General features: G+C 45.2%; 3 protein-coding genes across 7 annotated transcripts; 1 reads left to right on the top strand and 2 right to left on the bottom strand.

Moving 5' to 3' along the window:
* Positions 1–81: 81 nt before the first annotated feature.
* On the top strand, positions 82–5,613 carry LOC147195191 (phospholipid scramblase family member 5). Of its 2 annotated transcripts, none has more exons than XM_086129743.1 (7): positions 82–390; positions 1,211–1,489; positions 1,565–1,642; positions 2,196–2,332; positions 4,776–4,875; positions 4,991–5,049; positions 5,424–5,613. In XM_086129743.1, exons 1-7 carry the CDS (start codon positions 357–359, stop codon positions 5,448–5,450), a joined length of 714 nt encoding a protein of 237 aa, XP_085985869.1. In that variant the 5' UTR covers positions 82–356; the 3' UTR covers positions 5,451–5,613. The 2 variants fall into 2 exon arrangements, with proteins under 2 accessions (XP_085985869.1, XP_085985870.1); XM_086129744.1 differs by lacking the exon at positions 82–390 and adding an exon at positions 4,597–4,708 and having other exon boundaries at positions 1,176–1,489; positions 2,140–2,332.
* Positions 5,614–5,617: 4 nt separating this feature from the next.
* Positions 5,618–10,016, bottom strand: eif4e2 (eukaryotic translation initiation factor 4E family member 2). Of its 4 annotated transcripts, none has more exons than XM_086129749.1 (8): positions 9,875–10,016; positions 8,459–8,570; positions 8,211–8,345; positions 7,721–7,825; positions 7,495–7,647; positions 7,178–7,283; positions 6,662–6,738; positions 5,618–6,535 (listed from the first exon to the last, which is right to left on the bottom strand). In XM_086129749.1, the coding sequence occupies exons 1-7, from the start codon at positions 9,892–9,894 to the stop codon at positions 6,710–6,712; spliced, it is 660 nt and encodes a 219-aa protein (XP_085985875.1). In that variant the 5' UTR covers positions 9,895–10,016; the 3' UTR covers positions 5,618–6,535; positions 6,662–6,709. The 4 variants fall into 4 exon arrangements, with proteins under 4 accessions (XP_085985875.1, XP_085985873.1, XP_085985871.1 ...); XM_086129747.1 differs by having other exon boundaries at positions 7,174–7,283; XM_086129745.1 differs by having other exon boundaries at positions 7,178–7,314.
* A 2,188-nt stretch (positions 10,017–12,204) lies between these two features.
* On the bottom strand, positions 12,205–19,111 carry capn10 (calpain 10). Its single transcript, XM_086129848.1, has 13 exons — positions 18,871–19,111; positions 17,510–17,715; positions 17,125–17,256; positions 16,845–17,041; positions 16,435–16,673; positions 16,223–16,364; positions 15,784–15,950; positions 15,283–15,524; positions 15,010–15,212; positions 14,677–14,929; positions 14,417–14,607; positions 14,131–14,176; positions 12,205–13,862 (listed from the first exon to the last, which is right to left on the bottom strand). The coding sequence occupies exons 2-13, from the start codon at positions 17,654–17,656 to the stop codon at positions 13,803–13,805; spliced, it is 2,019 nt and encodes a 672-aa protein (XP_085985974.1). The 5' UTR covers positions 17,657–17,715; positions 18,871–19,111; the 3' UTR covers positions 12,205–13,802.
* Positions 19,112–19,642: the final 531 nt, after the last annotated feature.

Raw genomic sequence — 19,642 nt, forward strand, 5'->3', positions numbered from 1 at the left:
TTTTTGGTCTTCAACCCTATAACTTGGTGCCCACAAGCCAAGTTCTAACAGCTAGTGCGGCAATGCCCCAACGGGCAACAAACACAGACTTAGTGCCCCCCCCCTCCCCCCAACCTCTGAAAGCAGGACTTCAATTACATGGCTGAGTGGTGCTTTTAGGGCCCAACAAAAGGCAGATCCGGCTGGTTGGCATGGCAACAGAGGCGGGAGAGGAGATCTCTCGACACACAGTCACTAAGCCAAACATTACTTTGTGAATATTCGCACACAGAGGGACAAGAAGGTTGGTGTTGAACCTGCTCTTTGACATCATGGACACACATTGCTAGTTTGATTCGGCTCACACTTTACAATAAATGTCTGGACAAGGATGTGGGCTGACCAGTGACGGTAAGGACGGAACTTCCGTAAACTCTTTATTTTATTTTTTTAATTACACCACTTCAATTTTAATGATATTGAAGCAGCTTAATGTCGGGATCTAGAATTTACAATGCCATAAATATTATTAATGAGTGTTGTAATGTCAACAAACTGATCTCAGGCCGTCGCAAAACAATGACTGCAGATTAATTGGGCCGGTTTCTGTAATTCTTTCGACTCACTATTGAGCAGGATTTTGGTCAGGATTTACCAGAGCTTTGATACATTTCGGCCACAGAGAGCAAGGAAATGATATGAAATGAAAAATGGGAAATGGGAATTTGCATTTCGTTATTTTATTTACATATATATTTTTAATAAGACCCCAATTTCTTGGATAATAGAGTACAAATTGACAATCATGTTCCTGTCCTACTACTATTACTACTACTACTACTAATAATAATAACACCAACAATTTGACAAAGTTGCTATGTTTCGCTCACAAGTCATTTTCTAGTGTTGAAATTCTACATTTTCCCAGTATTAATGATTTCCAACCATTTTGCCACCAGTTTCGCTTAATTATGACAAAAGGTTTTCATTTACTGGAAATGATATCTATTTGTTCATCTATCCATGCCAGCAATGTATAGCAACAGGCAGCGCAATCTAAGTGCCTTCACACTAGATTGCAGAAGGTACAATTGACTTGTTGCCATTCATACAGACCTATCGGCTTTTTGTGCAATCTAAACCGGGCCAGATTTCACAATGAGTAATTGAATTAGCTCCGTATCATTCTTGTGACATTTTTGCTTGGTGGTGTATCGTGAGATTCTTCCAGTTATCGCCACCATGTCCATCGTGACCAATCAACCTCTTCCCTATGGCCGACTGGAACGAGAGAATCACATTCGCATGATATTCCGAGCCTTCCAAAACAAATGCGGTCCCGTGTGTGAGTGCCACTCTCACCCACCCGCATGCAAATCTCTCCAAATGTCCGGTAAGCCCGTTCCGGGTCTGCTGAGGAGCGAGGACGGTGCGGGAGGGTCATCCAACTCTTTGAGTGTGCTGGATGAAGTCACTCAGTTTCATGTCACTGCAAGGCCACAACTTCAGGGTGAGCGGCGTCCTCTGTGGGCTAGCGGAATCTTTGTCAATGAGATGATCTCAAGTGAAGGGCTTCTGATTGTAGGTCCACAGTGTGTTCCACAGAGGATCTACAGCATTGCCACGGGAGCCAGCAGGTCGCAACTGTTTGTGGTGGTGGAAGGTACCATCGTGCGTCTGAAGTTCTGAACTACACAATCGTGAAAAAAAATGTTTTTTTAAGAAAAGCACAAGCATAGACTGTGTTTGTAAAAACAAGATGGCTCCAAATAAAACAACAATAATCACAAAGCACTAACATCATGCATCTTACATGTACACCAGGGGTGCCCAATACGCCGATCACGATTATAGCAGGTTGGTTGATCGAAAAGTTGATCTTCGGTCAAAAAAGGTCGGGCGCCCCTGATGTACACAATCATGAACCCATGTGACGCACATTGAATTTTGTCACTTAATGCCACGCTATCCTAAACTGATGTGACATCACCCTTGGGCAGACAAATATGCGAGGCAGCACTTCACACAAATGGGATGAAGTCTTTCTACTTACCTTTTGGCATTGACATGTACTGTACCTCTCCAAACTGGTCACTAGTGTATCCCCGTGTACTTTTTCAGCTCAGCGCATCTCCTTCCTGTTTCCCTCCTTACTTTCAGAGAGTTCATGCGTGTGCCTTCAATGTTGTGGTCCAGCTCGGTCTTGCTCCTTGCAGGGCTTCGACCAACAAGGCCACCAGGTTTTCTACTTCGACAGACCTCTCAGGATGGACGCCTGCTGCCTCGGCTGCTGCCTGATGGAAATAAGCGCATACACGGGCCAGAAGCAGCTCATCGGCACCGTGTACCAAAGGTAAGGCCACAGCGGAGCTACTCCAGCAGTGTCTTGTTTTGTGAGATTGGTTTGTGACTTCAAACACATGTACAGTATCTCAAGTTATCTTTTGTATTGAAATGAATGGAGATGCCATTAATCTGCTCCAGAAAGTAGGGTTTTGAACTAGGGTTCGGGTTTCAAAGTAGAGATAAGGTTTCAAAACAGGGTTTAAAACTAGGGTTAGGTTTTCATGGTAGAAGTTTAAACGAGGGTTAGGGTTTCAAACATTTCACATGCAGGCACGAAGCTTTTAAGCCTTTTGTGATCATTCTGAGACACTTATGTCAACTTTCGCAGACGGCACGTGTCATGTGAGCCTTTTTCCATGTCAGTGCCAGAACAGGAAATAGCACCGAGAGCATCACAGCTTCGCGAGGTCTAAACCAGTACTATGCAGCTGTTTGCCTGAAGTCACAGTTGACAGCACTGAAGCAGGGAAGGAATGCGGCATTATTCCTAATGGGAAAATTTACCAAATGAAAGATGGCAACACCGAAATAATTCATCAAGCCGAAATCAGACTTTTAGTCCAGGTAAAGCCGACCGATTTCTCTCCAGGACCCTGAAGAAAAATGTCATTTTGTGGAAATTCTGTGGAAATAAATGTTTCAAAAGAAATGATCTAAAAGCAACTCCTTGCATCTCCAGTTTTCAGAAAGAAAAAAAAAAGAATTCAAAAAGAGCAAGCTTTTTTTTCAACGCGTAATATTGGAACAGAGGCATATTATTGGTCAGTCGATTTGTGAAAAAATATTAATTCCACCAAAGTTGAAAGGCGGTTTCAATCTAACACTACCAAAATGTGTAATAAACCGGTACACACAATAGAGTTTGCAAAACTAATTTGTAGTGCAAGAACAGCAATAAAGTGGAAAAAAAATCACTCAGATATGTAAAATAACAAAAATGTACAAAGAAGACCATTAAATAAAGTAACCAATAAAATGGCAAACAAATAGGATGATAAGCATTTAAAGAAGTAGGGGAACCTGAAACAAGGTTACAAAAATGGCTTAAGAACAAAGTTAAAATGTAATACACACACAGATACACACTCACACAAAACGAAATGATTCCATTTTTTTTTTTTTGCCCTTTTCTTCCTCAATACTCCAGGCTCTGTTGACTTTTAATTGCTCTTGGGAGCCCCCTGTTGGTCACGGGGCTCTAAGCAAGTGCTGGCGCATGACATTGGCTAGCTGTTCGGCCTTCCAGCCTTTTCGAGTTTTCCAGAAGCAATGCCGGATGTCTAATTAAGACAGAGCTGGCGTAGGCTTGGATGATCTACTTGGTATAAATATTCCCTCCGTTGTGCCACAATAAAGCCTGTCCCAGTTTGAACTCCCGTGACAGCGAGCAAACAACGCTTTTGGTGCTGCGGAATCATGACAGCTGAAAATGGGAGCAACCAAGCATCAAGGTCGGCTTCGCCGTTGCCAGGTTGCTCGCTGCAGGAGATATTCCATGTTCTCGCGGTGAGGGGTCATGGCGAGAAAGGCCTTCCTCTGCTGGCCTAAACGGCATCAGAAGCACTGACCTACATGTCCGAGCTCGATTGTAAAATCGATTTCATGACATTGTATTCATTTCTTCCCAACCGTCTACTCTCGTCATGTAGCATTTCTCTTGGTTTGCGCCGCTGCCAGTTTGGAAGGATGTTGACGTCCAATCAGATTTGAGCCTTTTGCGTGTTGCCATGTCAATCCGAACTGTTGATGACAGAGCGAGTCGTGCTGGTCCATGCAAGTTAAATTATACAAGCAATGGAACTGTTTCTTAACCAATCACATTTCAAATTGGCCCCACGAAAACAATATTTGTATTACTTGATATGAAATACGCTTTTGGATAACTTTTATGTTGTCACAAGACACAACAGTCGCCACAAATCCTTTTCACGGCCGACAACATCACATAATGACGCAAATAGTAAGGAAATAAGTATATCTCCATATATGGAGATCAAATTTCTATTGGTCTTTTTTTTTATGTTGTAATTTTTTTTAACGTACATGCTTTGACAAATGAAGGAATACAGCATGTACAAATGTAGGAAGTAAAAGAAAAGGTCATCCGAAAAATATGCACCCATTAAGTATAGAGAGAAATATGTACTTCAGCACAGTAACAAAGTAGATTGACCTTGTTATTATGTTACTAGATAAATATTGATTGTGAACTGCTCCAGTCTCCAGATGATGTAAGTGGCACGCTGTTATATTGTGTGCGTTTGTTGCAAGGTGGAGCATGTTCACGCCTCTCTTTGAAGTTAAAGACTCCCAGGGAACGGCTGCAGTCCAAATTCAGGGCCCCTGCTGCCCAATTCGCTGCTTGTCAAATCAGCAATTCCAGGTAACACTCGCCTATTAGAATGTACATTTATGCCACCATTTCTTTCATATTTTTATTTTTTAACTAGATTGTCTCCAATATCGGTGAGAAGGTCGGTACCATATGGAAGAAATGGCCTGGCTTTCACCAAGATCATAACATGGACCATGAATATTTTGGGATGGAAGGTGAGTTTGTAGAGAATGGAGATGTTTGTCTTCCTATGAATGCATACACGCGTTTTTTAAAATCAATCACATTTGCATTGATTGAAACAAACAAACAAACAAACAAATGTTTCAGTGCCACCTGCCATGGATCCACAAACCAAACTGTTGCTTCTCGCAGCCACATTCTTACTGGTAAGTATGCTTTAGAAGTTGGGGGGGGGGGGGGGGGGTGAGTTGAAAGTAGAATCCTCATAAGCTCTCGACATTTGGCTCCGTTTCCAGCATTAACTGTCGATTAATTGATTCATTGCAAAGGAAAAATCTTCCAAATTTGCTTTAGAACAGGATTGCGTCTTATCGGGAGCATTTGGACTGCACGGAGGAGCTAAACTTCCCAAAGCCGTCATGATATCGACTTCTTTAGAATAGCAAATTAGTTGAGACGAAATGATTGTTATGCCGGTTCCTAGTTTTACAAGAAAAGAAGAACGTAAACGTCAAATGTAAACACGATATCAATGCCTACAGCTTGTCTAACATTCCCGTTATCTCTTATCTTTTTGCAGAATTACATGTTCTTTGAGATGAGCTGAAGGACGATAATTTATGGGTAAAATGTCAACAGGACTGTGTTATTTTAAAAAAAAAAAACGATTTTTAGGATGACCTGGATTAACAAGTTGGGGTGTTTTTCTCTTTTTCTCTCTACCAGTACTTTAAAAGGCTAGCCAGCATTTCATTATTAAAGACAGAGACTTACTAGCAGCTGCATATTTTTCATTTATTGCTTTCCATCCGTCAAGCAGACAGCCGACCATACATTTCCTAATCTTTACACAACAGCGCCCGTCACCGCGCCACCAAATGAAAGGTGGCGTTACAGTTTTCCAATGGAGGAATCACAAGAGCCTCAGTGGACTTCCACGTTCGGCTTCATTTCATGATTACAAAATGGTAAAAGCAGAGGATGTCCGTTTTGTAAATCGGGGACATTCAAGCGGAGCCATTTGACCTTGGACTAGTTGAGAAACAGCACAGCGGTCCAATCGTCAGATGCCGAGTGAGTGTAAAATCTACCGCAGACGGACGTGTCCTACCCCCTTCCTTCCCCCTATGGAATCCCACTTCCAGGTTAGAGAGAGAGACTCATGGCTGATTTCATCTTCAAAGATCTATCTGTCTTTACAGATATAAAGTAACAGTAGAAAGTCAAGTTGGAAACAAACAAAGGAATTGCAGTTTAAAATACAGCACAGTATTAAAAGAACTTTGTACCACCAACCCCGTTTGAGTCCCGAGAGCAGGAGAGCAAATCGCGTGATGTCAACACGCCAAAATTGGAGAAGGGTTGATGAATTGAGCCGAGAACGCATTTTCTCAACGGCTTTTGACCAAATAGCTGAACACCAGTCCGCTTAAGGTCAATCGTGTTACTTGCTACAAAAGTAGAGGGGGGGATTACAACTAAAAATCGGAGACTTCCGTCCTCTCTGGTTAGTTAAAAATAATGCAAGTTCCTTTCTTCTGCTCAAAGGGCTTTCTGGTCGCTCCCAAGCGGACACAAAGAAGGAATGCTCTTTCCTCATCTCTTGTTCCCGGCCTTCGCTCGGTCAATCCACGCAAGCGGGTACCTGGACAAATTGTAGGCCCTCTCCATCCACCACAGTAAAAAACACACCTGCAAACAAGGGGGCCACAAGTGTGCTTACAGTGCTGAATTACAACAGAAAAGAAAAAGCAAAATGGATGAGCGGGTTGGAGCAGGGGAAGGGGGGGGGGGGTACAAAACAAAACATGCTCCAACCTTGCAGAGGTCAGTGGCGGCAGAAGGGCTAACGTCCGCCGCTAGCATTCACCAGACCATGGAAGTCTTCCCAGGCTCTGCAAAGGAGCGACAGATCATTCCAGATTCCCGCCAGTTTACCGCAACGCAAACATCCACGGACCTCAAATGCATTGAGAAATTCCTTTTCCTCGTGTGAGTTGGGGAAATTGGGAGAACGTCTTAAAAATACGAACATGGGAACGCAGTGGTACTTTGACTCGAGGGCTGCAAGTAATCGGTTTTGCATTACTATACAACAAATCATGCACGTGAGGTGCAGGTATTATTGTTGTCCACTTGGCGTCGCCATGTCAACTTCAAGATGCAACTTTGAAGTTTCTAGACACATCTATTAGGCTGCTCGCTAACCGACTTGAGGAATGAATCGGCGACTACAAGCTTCGTATTCCTTCGTCGCATAAATGAGTCAAAGTGCGCATGCAGAGGTGCATCGTGTGGTTAAAGGTAATAAAAAGTGATGGGAGACATACATACTTAATGCTGTCTGTGTGTGTCTTGTACTCCATGATGGTGTTGGGGGGCAGGTTGAGGACTCGCCGGAGTGTATCTCTGATGCGGGCCGTGGTGGCTTGGTCGCTGGCTGTTTTGTTCCAAATGGAGATGATGTCCTCCTGGATGGACATATGACCAAACAAGGCATTAAAAAAAACAACAACACTTTTTTCCATCCACATTGTAATATAGTTGCCCCTTGTGGGTGGTTCAACCACACAAACGTATTATTACTCGCGGTGGAACGGTACGCCAAATTTCTCGAGTCCTTCCGTCATGTATGCATTTGTTTGTACGACCTGAAAGCGGACCGACACGACGGCGCCGCAGATCTCCTCGCCAACCATGAACTGCTCGCCCAGCATGGCCAGGATGAGGTTTTCCCAGCAACGGGACGCCAGGCCTTTCCGTAAACGGATGATCCACTTGCCGCCCATTTTGTTGGCGTCGTCCTTGACACACGTAACAGTCGGCTTAGAATTGACCGGAGGTCCTACCGCCAGATAAACACCAAGACGCTCTCACCTCCCACATGGGTTTGATGCCTTCTTTGAAGAGATGAAAGTCACTGTGGCCCGTTAGGTCGCCTGGTCGAATCATGTGACTGTAGAAACGCCAGAACTGCTCCACCTTGGGGGGGGGGGGGGGGGGGGGGGGATTCAGGAAGCAGAGTACCTTCATCATCATGGACGGAGGTGTGACAACAGAAATAAAACTTTTTGGCCACCACGTAGCTTCGCCCCTGGTGCAGCAGTTTTGATTTCCATCCACCCGTTATGATTTGAACCTTTAACTCATTCACTCCCAAAGACGTTTTTAAACGTCTTTTCAGACTTGGTCCAGAATTGGCTGGTACTGAATGAGTTAATGTCCGTGTGAGAACAACAGCCGTCGGCGACCTGTGCTCATTACTCTTGTCAGTCCCTCAAGGGAAAGAGGAGGCATGCGTTTGGGAAGAGTTCCATTTTGAATACCCGCTGGACACAAGAAGCGTCAGACAGAAGAAGTGACGTACCGAAGCAAAGCTGCCGATCTGTTTGATGTTCTGCTCGTAGCTCTGAGTGCTGGCCGGCCTCCCCGGGTTCCTCCTGGAGTACCAAAACGTGTAGTTGTACTGAAGAGGGTGCTCACCCGCCCCCGGGATCACCATCTATGGGGGGGAGAAGATAAAGCGGTTGGAAAGACAAGAGAGTTCTCCTCTGCGAGTGTGCCGATGCAGCAATTGTTCAAAAGCTTGGTGTAAAAGAGGCAACAGATTGACACCTTTTTCCGTGTAGAGTTCTGCTCCTTGTCATCGTCTTCACTTTTTTCCTTCTCACAGTCTTTCGGTGAGCCTGGGTCCTGTTCGTGGTCACCGCTGTCGTCATCTTTCAGACTGGAGATGAAGGTAACACACATTTGACTTGTTTTGTGCTCCACGCTGATATGCCTTCCCCATTTTTTGGGGTGATGTCATTTTATCTGGCTAAATAACTTCAGGGCCTACGAACAAATCTTCACACGATGAGGCCTAACATAAGGAATGCAGGTGACAGTCAAATGCGGCTCGCCGTGACGCAAACGCGCGGATTTTCCCCTACCAAACAGTGCTGTGTAAAGATTCAATAGTCAGACCTCTTTAGAAATGTTCCCACTGGTTATACAGGCTCCGATTTGTACAGGTTGAAGGTGTGTTTGATTCACTGATTTACACAAGAGAATGCTGTCATTATTTGACATGATCCAGCTGATAGCAATATGGTAAAGCAGTGGTTGTTTCACTTTTAACACCTAATACTTAATTAGCTATCCAAGTACCACCGCAATGACCGGCATTAAAATTCAATAACATAGTCGGGGCTCAGTGCTGATCAAAAACCAAGACCAATGTGCTATGTCTAAAATGTTTGATATTTTCGTAAGTCATTGTAACACGGTGCAGTTTGAAGAATAGCTGTTTAAAAACAGGGGACAAACCCGTAATTATTGAATGAAAATGTATTAGACACAAAACACCGGAATATGCCTAGAAGCCAACACAATTTGCATTTCTCCACCTGTACATTTGACACTTCCAGGTTTTTGATTTGACACATGCACCTATTTTGGTAGGTTCGGTGGTCAACATAGAGAAGGACATTGGGTCGCCAAAACCCTTCCTTCTCTTCAATGACATGGTACAAAACAGTATTTTCTAAGCACTAAGTGACTACGACAATGAGTGCATAAGTGGAAAATATGATACGATGATATGATGTAAATATGTAACGCCTGTGTTAAAACCGGGACCGGTTAGCACACGTCATTTCACAAGCGTTCTATTCGTTGTACCATACCGCAGTGGGCATCAGTTTAAACCGTGCCTCCGCGCGCTTTCGCCAGCCATTCAACAACTACCCCACCGTGGATTAGCGGCCTAAAAGCTTCCTCCTGGGCTAAGCTAAAGCTAACAACATCTAAAGTTCCCTGAGATCATATGACATATGATTGCATTCGGTGCAAAGATATTCCTCCCAACGCTAGCGTGAAACGATACCGCGCACTCGTGTGGGTTTATTGGTTACCATTGCACGCAAAAGCATGCTTTTCCACAGACACGCCTCTCATTTTACACGCAACACTCTGATCAAAGTTACTTCCAAGCCCCAAGTGTGAACCTCCACGGCTGCAGACGTTACACAGATATGTCCAGGTACTCACGCGTCAAATTTGTTGTTCATTATTTTTTTGCAAGAGGGAGTTTCTCGTAGGGCGACCTCAGCCTCCAGTAGTGAGTTCCGCAGGAAGGGTGGCGCGCACGGCGCGTGGACGTGGACACGCACAGCGCATGGCTCGCCGGCTTTGCCGGTCGTGATGGTGCAAGGTTGAATTTAATGCCGCGTACGTTGGAGTACGTATCATTTTGGACAATTGTATCGTTACAGTAATTAGAAACACTTCATTTAACGTTCCAGAGGTACCTTGATTTAAGAGTTTAACTTGTCCGGTGTCATGTAGCGTAACCACCTTCGTGACTCAAATAGCTCGTATTTGAAATGAATTGAAAAGCATTGATCCGTTACTCCACCCCCACCGCAAACAGCCACAAATGTTTGTTTTAATTAAAAAAAAACCGTTTAATGAAGAAATAAAAAAACATCAAAGAGAATCTGAAGTGAGTGGGACTTGCGTCTGAATCGCTACTTGAGTATTCATCCCTTACAACAGAGGTCCCCAACCGCCGGGCCGCGGACCGGTACCGGTCCTCGGGGAATTTGGTACCGTGCCGCACAATAAGAACTTACATGAATTCCGTCGTATTTATTTTGGAATACGAAAGATATTTTATTTTGAAAAATTACCGGATTCTCCGTTACATCTGGCTGTGTCACTTGACACACGTCAAAGCACGCTTCTCCGTCACGTGACTGATTACGCGAAAAACAAAACACCTGAGCTTGCTAAATGAGTAAAATAAACCGCTGGAGATTGCAAATGACGGCGGCCTCAAAAGTACGTTCGAGACAACTGGATTAAAGTTATGGCTGAACACTCTGAGATCACTGTAGCCTTTTCCGACATGCTACCTGTGTGAGGCGGGGGTTTTGTGCAGCAACGGCGACTAAAACAAAAGTAGACTCGACATAAAGCACACACTTCAGGTGTCATTGTCTCCTATTACCCCGAGATGAGACCGCCCGCTTGCAGAAAATCAAGCTCGGCGCTCGCACTGATTCAGCATTGTGGTGAGTTGAGATTTTCATGCACTTTGAATTTGTGTTGTATCGTATTTTGAAGGCATTAAGACCGTAGCGATCGGAGTGTTGCGGCCAAATTGGACGCTCCTCGTGTTTGTCTCCAACCCCCCCGTGTTCATGCAGCTCTTAGCATATTATTTTGTAGTATTTATCCGCCACATCTTAGATGCCGGTCCGTGAAAATATTGTCTGACATAAACCGGTCCGTGGGGCAAAAAAGGTTGGGGACCCCTGCCTTACAATAAATAGCTGAAAATGCATCAGCGACTGTGGGTCTGCTCGTCCAAATGCGAAGGCATTAAGATAAGAAAAGATAAGAAAACCTTTATTGGTCTCGCAATGGAGAAATTCCCAATTCATTACAGTTCATTTATCGCAGGATATTTTCCCTACTTCACTCAAAGTGGTGGCGTATCTGAAGCTCGATGGTTATTCGAATCTTGTATTTGTGGAATGTTGTCCATTCACTAATATGAGGTAGGGACCTCCGGTTCCTCGAGAGCCACATCCTGCCTGCTTTCGATCTTTCGTTACTTCTACACACCCGATACAAACGATCAGCTCATCACAAAGCTATATTGAAGCCTGAAATGATCATAATCAATTGAATCAGGTGTGTTGGAGTCAGGAGAGATCCAAAACAGGCAGGAAATGGGCTCTCGAGGAACCGGAGTTCCCGACCCCTGCGCTAAAACATTATCTTCATAAAGGGGGATGGGGGTTCAATCCCCGGCCATTGCGACCTTGTCGAAGTGTCCTTGAGCAAGATACTGGACCCCAAGTTGCTCCTGATGCTGCGTCATCAGCTGGTAAATGAAGAAGCAGCGTAACGCGCTTTTGAGTCCCACGGCTAAAAAAAACGCAAAGTAAGTGACAGACCAGAAGACGCTTAACCTTCTGCCATCTAGTGGAAGAGAATTTAGTTGTTCTGGTGTAATTATAGGTCACGAGCACAGGATAACTACTGCTACTACTAATAATGCATTACTCGTTGTAAACAAGTAATTCTCAGTCAAACTAAGTGGAATTGGCAGCGATGGGTTAGCGACGTCACCCAATTTGGGCTATTTTCAAGCCAGCAGTGTTGAGTGTTGTGCCAATCATATACTGTATAGCTTTTGAATGTCCTTTTACTCCTTGATACTGCCGTGTGGCTTTTATTCATTTTTTTTTCTGACATTATAGCGGCATTCAATTCAGCCATCAATTATCCGTACCACTTTGTCACAAGTGAAATAATTCTGTTGACATGAGGTAGGTGTGCAGTCAGCCCCAGAAAAACATACACGCAACTCCTCGTGAACTTTTTATTTTTTCTTTCACATGGATCTTTCAAATCAAAATCTTTAAAAAACAAAACAGTACAACACAACTCTTCTTCTTTTATCCTTCCGCTTGGCACTGTAATCCAGTGAGTCAATCATCACAAGGCCTTTCAATGACAGATATGGTGGATGAGCAAGAGGCAAACCCGCTGCCAAAGGCGCACGGCCTCAACACAAAACCGATTGGCACCCTCTTCACACGGGCCGACCTCCTCTGATGTGCCGCATCCCTTGTTTCATCCCTCGCATCCTGCTGCTCGTCGTCTGTTCTCGCCGCCACTTCGGAGGCTCCGTTCGGGTCGGAGTGGTGGTCCGAGGGGGGACGGAAAAGGGAGCTGGAGGCTGCTCATGCCATTGGTAACCATATATAGACATCTGGAAGTGTGCTGTTGTGCTGTGTGGATGGTTCACTAGGTGGATATCCAGAAAGCGTCCCGACATAGTGGACTATGTTGCGATTAGGTTGCAGCAGCTATGTTCAGAATCATTCACTCATTCCAAAGTCCCTTTGCATTGCTTTAAAATCCGCAAAAACAAAGTCACTGCTCTGCTTGACATGTTTCTTTTCACAAAAAGCTTACGCCTTATGATCAGAGCAACACAATACCCACTCAATTATCATGATGCACAAAACGTTTAACAATTTGTTCCGTTATGTTCTACCTGCATCTTTTCAAATGACAAAAACGACACAGTCCACTCGTCATCCGTTTGAAAGCAAAACACTACATTGATGCGCAGTTAATTACGTTATTGTGGTTCGCATAATTACATGGTAATGGTTTAATGTCAGCATTAATTTCATACAAAGCATTTTATGTCCATCCATTCCCTTTTCTTGTATCAACGCAATGCATCATGGGATATATTGCTTTTCAACTGACCATCAGTTGGACACAACTTTTCACAATGCACCGTGGGACACATTGAGGTCACTTTTATACGGGATGACTTGTACTCACAACATATTCCAACAGCGCTACAAAATACCCAAGTCGCTATATAGCGGATAGGGAGTGATTCTGAGCACAGCCGCGCACACAGACACACACACACGCAGTGGACGCTGAATATGAAGTGTATACGTCCGGCACTGGTGGATTGGTAGATCGCTCCAGCTTGGTATGGCACGGTCGTGTCGCGGTACAGTTTGGTTGGCTCAGCCGTCGCAGACCAACCCCTCACCCCTTGCCCGCAGCGCTTCTGTGAGGACCTTCATGAGAGGAGCCTTTGTTCTGGTCCGACGGGCCGCCTCGGTGACTGAATGAGCAACAGCGGTGGCGGCTTTCTTCAATGGCGGCTGTTTGTTTACACCGGCCAGTCCCGTCATAGTTCATTAGCAGCCCAGCCCACCGACAACCCCTCTGATGTCCTAATGGCCAATGAGTGCCTTGCCGCCTATTGGCATTGAGCCTGAGCATTTTGGTATGAAGGGGAGCGCCCCCCCGCCCCCCACCCACTACCCCCCAACTCACACATTCCCACTGAGTCACAGTGCACATGTGTAGCTGTACATGTGCACACACATTAATATCAGTGGGGAGTCCTTTCATCATACGGCCAACCTCAGTGAAGCGGCGAAGACGAGGCTAAAGGCGAGCTTTGCATCATAGAGATGTGAGACACCTGCCGCCCAAACACACGCACGCACACACACACACACACACACACACATTATTAATGCGTTATTCATTGCTGCCATCTTCTGATCGTGTGCTTTGTTGATCATCTTGAGTACGACGCACACGATAAGAGTAGTAAGCATACACATTGAGATGTTTTTCCTCATCGCGTATAAGGTCTATCGTGTTTAAAAAAAAAAAAATGTTGTTACATTAAAAATGGGTGAGCGCATACCCTGCTTTGCCATTCAAAGATAAGACCATTTACTAACCTCCTGAATGGCTCTTCCCAACTTCTCTTGACTTTTCACGACTCTCCTGAGGGAGACACAAATTCACTCTTATTAATACAGCGGTGCAGGTTCCAGTAAACCAGCTGGCAATAAACGGCTTGCAGTGAACATCTTTTTTTTTTTTTTTTTTTTTAAGAACAGATCATGATGTGCTTGTTGTGAAGGTTGATGCTACTACCTAGCATTCCGAAGTAAAAAAGTTTGAAAGAAAAATCTCATCCGTATCGCGAAAGACTCACGAGTCGGGTCACGCGTGACCACAAACCTGTGTATTCGCCGCGCGAGGCTGATGGTGAAGTCTGCGGCGCAGTTGGGCTGGTATGTGGATGGTACGATGAGGTAAGCTCCAAGTGGAAGAGTGCAGGACAAGTTGACATCCTGAGTGTAGCAGTGGGGAACACAACTGGCAACGGGGTCCTCGCTGGCGATGGAATGACTTTGCTTCCCGGCTGGTATCTGGAAAAATCCGGGAAGTTATCCAAGTCGGCCTTAAATGTCATTTGAGATGACTGAATGGATCATCACCTTATAAATATGGAAGCCGATGGGGAGCAGATCGGTTTGGCTACGGCTCTGGTATAGATTAACCTTGACGTTGAGGCCCGGCAAAATTGGCTCGTCACAAACCGTAAATGGGAAGCGGGGGTTCTGCGCGTGGGAGGGGAAGTTCCTGCTTCCTCCGGCAGACCTTCCCTCCACCCACGAGCCCCGGAAGTGATTGGTCTCCCACTCTCCGTCTGTAGTTAACGGCAGGAGAGGTGCTGGGCTCTTCAGGGCACTAAGAAGGGCACGTTTTCATGACCGATCAATTCAAAATCGGATCCGATGCCAGCATCTTAGCGTTAGCGCTGTGCTTACCTGACGGACGAGGTAGAGGAGGAGAAGACCCTGATGAGGAAGCGGGCCTCTGCTCCTGACTGGTAGGTGCTGGGGATCATAAGGTAGTGTCCGGGCTCCAGTCGCTCGTGGAGCAACACCTCCCTCCGGTGTGCGTGGCAGTGAGTAGAAGCACGCGGCGGTTTGTTCAAAGTACGGCTCAGATTAAAACGTTTCTCCTCCACCTGGCGAGGGGAAGAAAGTGTCGACGCAAAGCTACACGCGGATCACTTGAAAACATGTGATGGCGCAAACCTTCCACATGTGTAGCGCAATGGCCCGGTCGCGCCGGCGCCTCGCGTCATCCTCGAGGGCCGCGTCTGAAAGTTGTCTCGGCTTTCCGTGCTGCAGCAGAGATACGACAACCTCGCCGTTCTCGCGCATCTTGAGCCAGAACTTTGGGTTGGTGCCGTAGCTGCTGCTGTTTCGACTCCCACCGGAGGAGAGGCCCTTTACCCAGCGTCCAGCAAGGTGGTGTCGGTGTGGCAGCGGGTTTCCTGTTTGAGACATCATTGGGAAGATCCTCAAGTGAAATGATGTGGTCGCCTGACTCACTGCTACTGACTTTTCATTTTTTTGGCGTGATCGAGTTCTTAACTCCATTTGATAGACACACCCAATTCCAATGAAGTGGGGACGTTGTGTTAAACATACGTAAAAACAGAAGACGATGACTTGCAAATCATGTACAACCCCCAAAAACAAAACGACAAAAGTCAAGGTACACCCTGTAAAGTACAAATGGGGAACTGTTACCAGTGTAGATACTTTGCAGGTGTCCCTCCTCATTGATCGGGTAGCCTACTGTGACATCATCAAACTGGGACAGGAATTCAGACTCCTCCAACCAGAAGTCCCCCTGTGCCGCTTTGGCTTGGATGTCCAGAGCATCGGCTGAATCGAGCGACCGCCATCCCGCACCACTACACGGAGACGGGAAGATTGAGCAAAATGGTTCTGACCGAAAGCAAATCGTGCACGAAACCATCGCGCATATCAGATTGTCAGTCAGAAACATTCCATCCTCTTGTTAACTGATAATCTTTTGTGTACTCACGGCATCGTTCAATGAGAGTCAAAAATCAACTCACATTTTCCCAAACACTTCAAAATATGACCCCCCTTTAAGAAGTAAAATGGTCATTTCGACCTGTCGCTGCACCAGTGGTGTTTGCAACCAAATAAAAAGCCTCACCCCTCTGTCCAGGCTCCTCCCCAGCAGCATCTCCCCCAGGGGTTTCTGACCCTGAAGAGTCGCACTGGGCTTCCTGTGAGCGTCTTCGCATGCAGCCACTCCATCACAGCCATGGCGTGGTGCTGGCCCAGCACGCTGTCTCCTAACAGCTCATAAGACGATGCAATGAAAATGTGGTCAAGATGCACAAAACCAAACAAAACCAAACACACCTCCTGGGATGCTTTGAGTGGAGCAACTGAGTGCGCAAGTCGCTCTCAATGTATATATGAAGTCCAGTTTAGGCCTTTTTCTCATGGCCCGATTGTGGTTTTCCTCTGCTGTGCGCTGCTGCTGCTCCTCCTCTGAACCAAAGTGAGACAAACTCCAGCACTCTGCAAGACCCCCAGTCAGGTCCACTAAGGCCTCAGACACCTGCCCGGCCCACAGATGCTCATATGAGCCGTGGTGTCTGAAAAGAATAGAGAACGGCTACAAATGTGGTTTACTGTGTGAATCGCAAAGTCACGCAGTTCTACATGTGCAATATTATTGCGATAACATGTCAGCATATTGGGCCAATCTTTTCTGGACTTCTGTTGTAATGGATCAGTAGGAACAATCCGATTGCCTGGCAACTTACTTGGCGTAGGCCTTCTCCAGCAGAGCCACCCAGAAGGCAGAGGGGGCGTGGCAGCGTGAGAAGCAGAGAGCCGAATCAACGCAAGGCAGGCGGTCATCGATGGTCACCTCTGTCCAGTGTCCCTTCTCCCAAAAGCGAAAGTGAAAAGATCCTCTGTACTTGCTGTCACTCCACAATGGCTGGTGGGGAGGAAAGACCTCCAGAAAAAAAATTAAAGGAAGGCATTTAAATAATAACCTACCGCATTATTGGGATGACAATTGTGGATTGTTTCCTGTACCTTGTCCAAAAGGTGTCTGTTCTTGAGCAGCGCAGAGCAAGCACACAGAAACCAACAGTCTCCCAGCAAGCCTTGCTTGGCATGACTCAGGTGGATGTTGTCAGGGAATACAACTGGTGACGGGCAGATCTCCTGAATAGTGTTAGCATTTAATGATCTGTTGTTTGAGCTGTCGTTGTTTTCATACAGTATGTCTGATTTTTACTTATGTCCACCACTATGTATGTCGATGTGGTTGTTTTATAAGTGCTCTATAAATAGAGTTGAGTTGACAATTGAGATGAATGAAATTAACAGTGTTCTAATTGATCAAGCTGCACCACGACATGTGTCAGTAACTTTTCATAAATGGTGCCAATACTGACAGTGAAGGACTGGGTCTAACCTGTGGACGCAGCCAAATGATGTGGCCTTGCAGTCTGGAGATGGGCGTGGAGCTGTCAGTGAACACAGAGGAGTCATCAGTGGGGAAGTCCGGGTCCTCGAAGAGACCACCTCCATCACCACACTCTGTCCTTTTTCCTGCCCTCATGGCTCCAACCTGTTGTATGTTGAGTCCTCTCAACCATCGCCGCCTTCAATACCGTTTCACTTGTAAAATAGGACAAATAAACCACAAATTACAATCACTGCCTTGCAAATACAGTATCTTCGTCTGAGGTGAGATATCCTTTTTTGTTGGCAGGCCTTTGAATGCCAATCGTGCACCATGAAAACAGAAATTGCATCTTTCTGCTTCGCTTCCATTACATCTTCCAAAAGTCTTAGTGTGCTTGTATTCCCTAACATTTATTATTGAGTGTCCCCTATAAACGCCCCCCACGACCTCCCCCAGGCCCCAACGAAGAAAATGTGCACACAAACCCCTCCATCACAATGACAGGTGACAGAATATATATTCTAAGCCAGGGATGCCCATTACGTCGATCCTGATCTACCAGTAGATCTAAGACAGGTCCCAAGTAGATCCGAGGAGTGTCAAGGAGGAAAAAAAACAAACAACCATTTGTGTGTCTTTGTACATGTTAGTAATATATTTTTTGTGTTAATGTACACTGCATCCTAATCATCCTATCAGTCTCATTTTCACAAAAAAATATTTAAAAAATAAAATAAAGCAGGTAAATCTTGAATTTACGATGGCGCGTGATTACGTCACCGGAAGTTGTTAGCGCTCAGCAGTCTGCAATTGCAGCTTGTGATCAGAGCAGTTGCGCTCTATCTTTTATCGTCATGATTCTCATTCAGAGTTTGCTTCGTGTACAATTCGCCGAGGGCACGGGCAAAGAATAGGAATCTAGGAGGGCCCAGGGAAGCACTTTAAAACGGTACGTGTGAGCTACGATAGTTAACAGGCTGCAAAAGTGCATCGCATGCCTCAGTTTCAGGCTGTTTCTCATCATGGTGTGTGTGTGTGTGTGTGTGCGCGCGCGCGCGCGTGCGCGTGCTGGTAAGGGTAGATCCCGGGAGGTTAGTTGATCGAAAAGTAGATCTTCGGTCCAAAAAGTTTGGGCACCCCTAATGCTTAGAATCTAAGCATTAGCACGTATTATTGACAGACGACGACGTGTTCCGATTTACCTGCACAATCGGGTTACGTCGCTGCCATAGCAACGGAACGTCGTCCTAAACCGAGAACTCTTGGACAGCGGTTTAAACCATTCCACCCATTAACAGTGAAAAAAGGTTAAATGTCTTCATTAGCCCTATCTACAGTAATGCAAACCGTATTGTTTTTATTCTCACCTGCTTCGAGCATCTTCTCCCTCGTCGTCATGTCATCATAGCGGCTAACTAGTGTGAGCCTGTACACTGGAAATGATACACTATGTCCACACAGACTCATCTTGTTATGATTTAGGAGCTGTTGTATTTTACGAGATTGTACAACAATGTGTGATTTGTCTTAAATCATAAGAGTGGCGCGTTACATCAGTGAGTGTCAACGAAAAGTGTGAAAATAAAATCACTTCCGGTCAGACAGTTCGTTCAAGCGCATCCTTCCTGTTCTGTTCAACACCGCTGCCACCAACTGTTGGTGTGGTTTATGACATGTTCCACCAAAAGACATCGAAAGAGGTCGTTGTTTTACCTTTTAAGTATGGTTCAAATAAAAGTAGAATTATTTTTCAATCATTTTTGTCGGTATAGACATTCGGAACATTTGAAAAAGTAGAGATTTTAAAGATTGTCTTTATAGTCAACCATGCAATATTCGTTTTGAACAAAGAAAAAAACGTCTCTGCATACAGTAAAATAAATGTATTCATTCACTCATTACTACATATTTATCACATTGGGAAGACATACAAATTATTATAAATATCTGACTATATTATTAATAAGAAACAACTCTGGTTTAAACGGGCCTCTGGTTGGTTGTCTTGATGATCATGTTAATATACTGTAATTTTAAAAAATGTAAACCTGAAATGGCATTCCATGATACATGTACTGTATGTCAGCGCTGAATTTCTACCTAAAAACTTCATTACACTTCAAATACTCTTCCACTCGA

This window comes from Hippocampus guttulatus, chromosome 14 (assembly GCF_054856545.1).
Source record: "Hippocampus guttulatus isolate MCC_2025c chromosome 14, RoL_Hgut_1.0, whole genome shotgun sequence".
Taxonomy (NCBI): Eukaryota; Metazoa; Chordata; class Actinopteri; order Syngnathiformes; family Syngnathidae; genus Hippocampus; species Hippocampus guttulatus.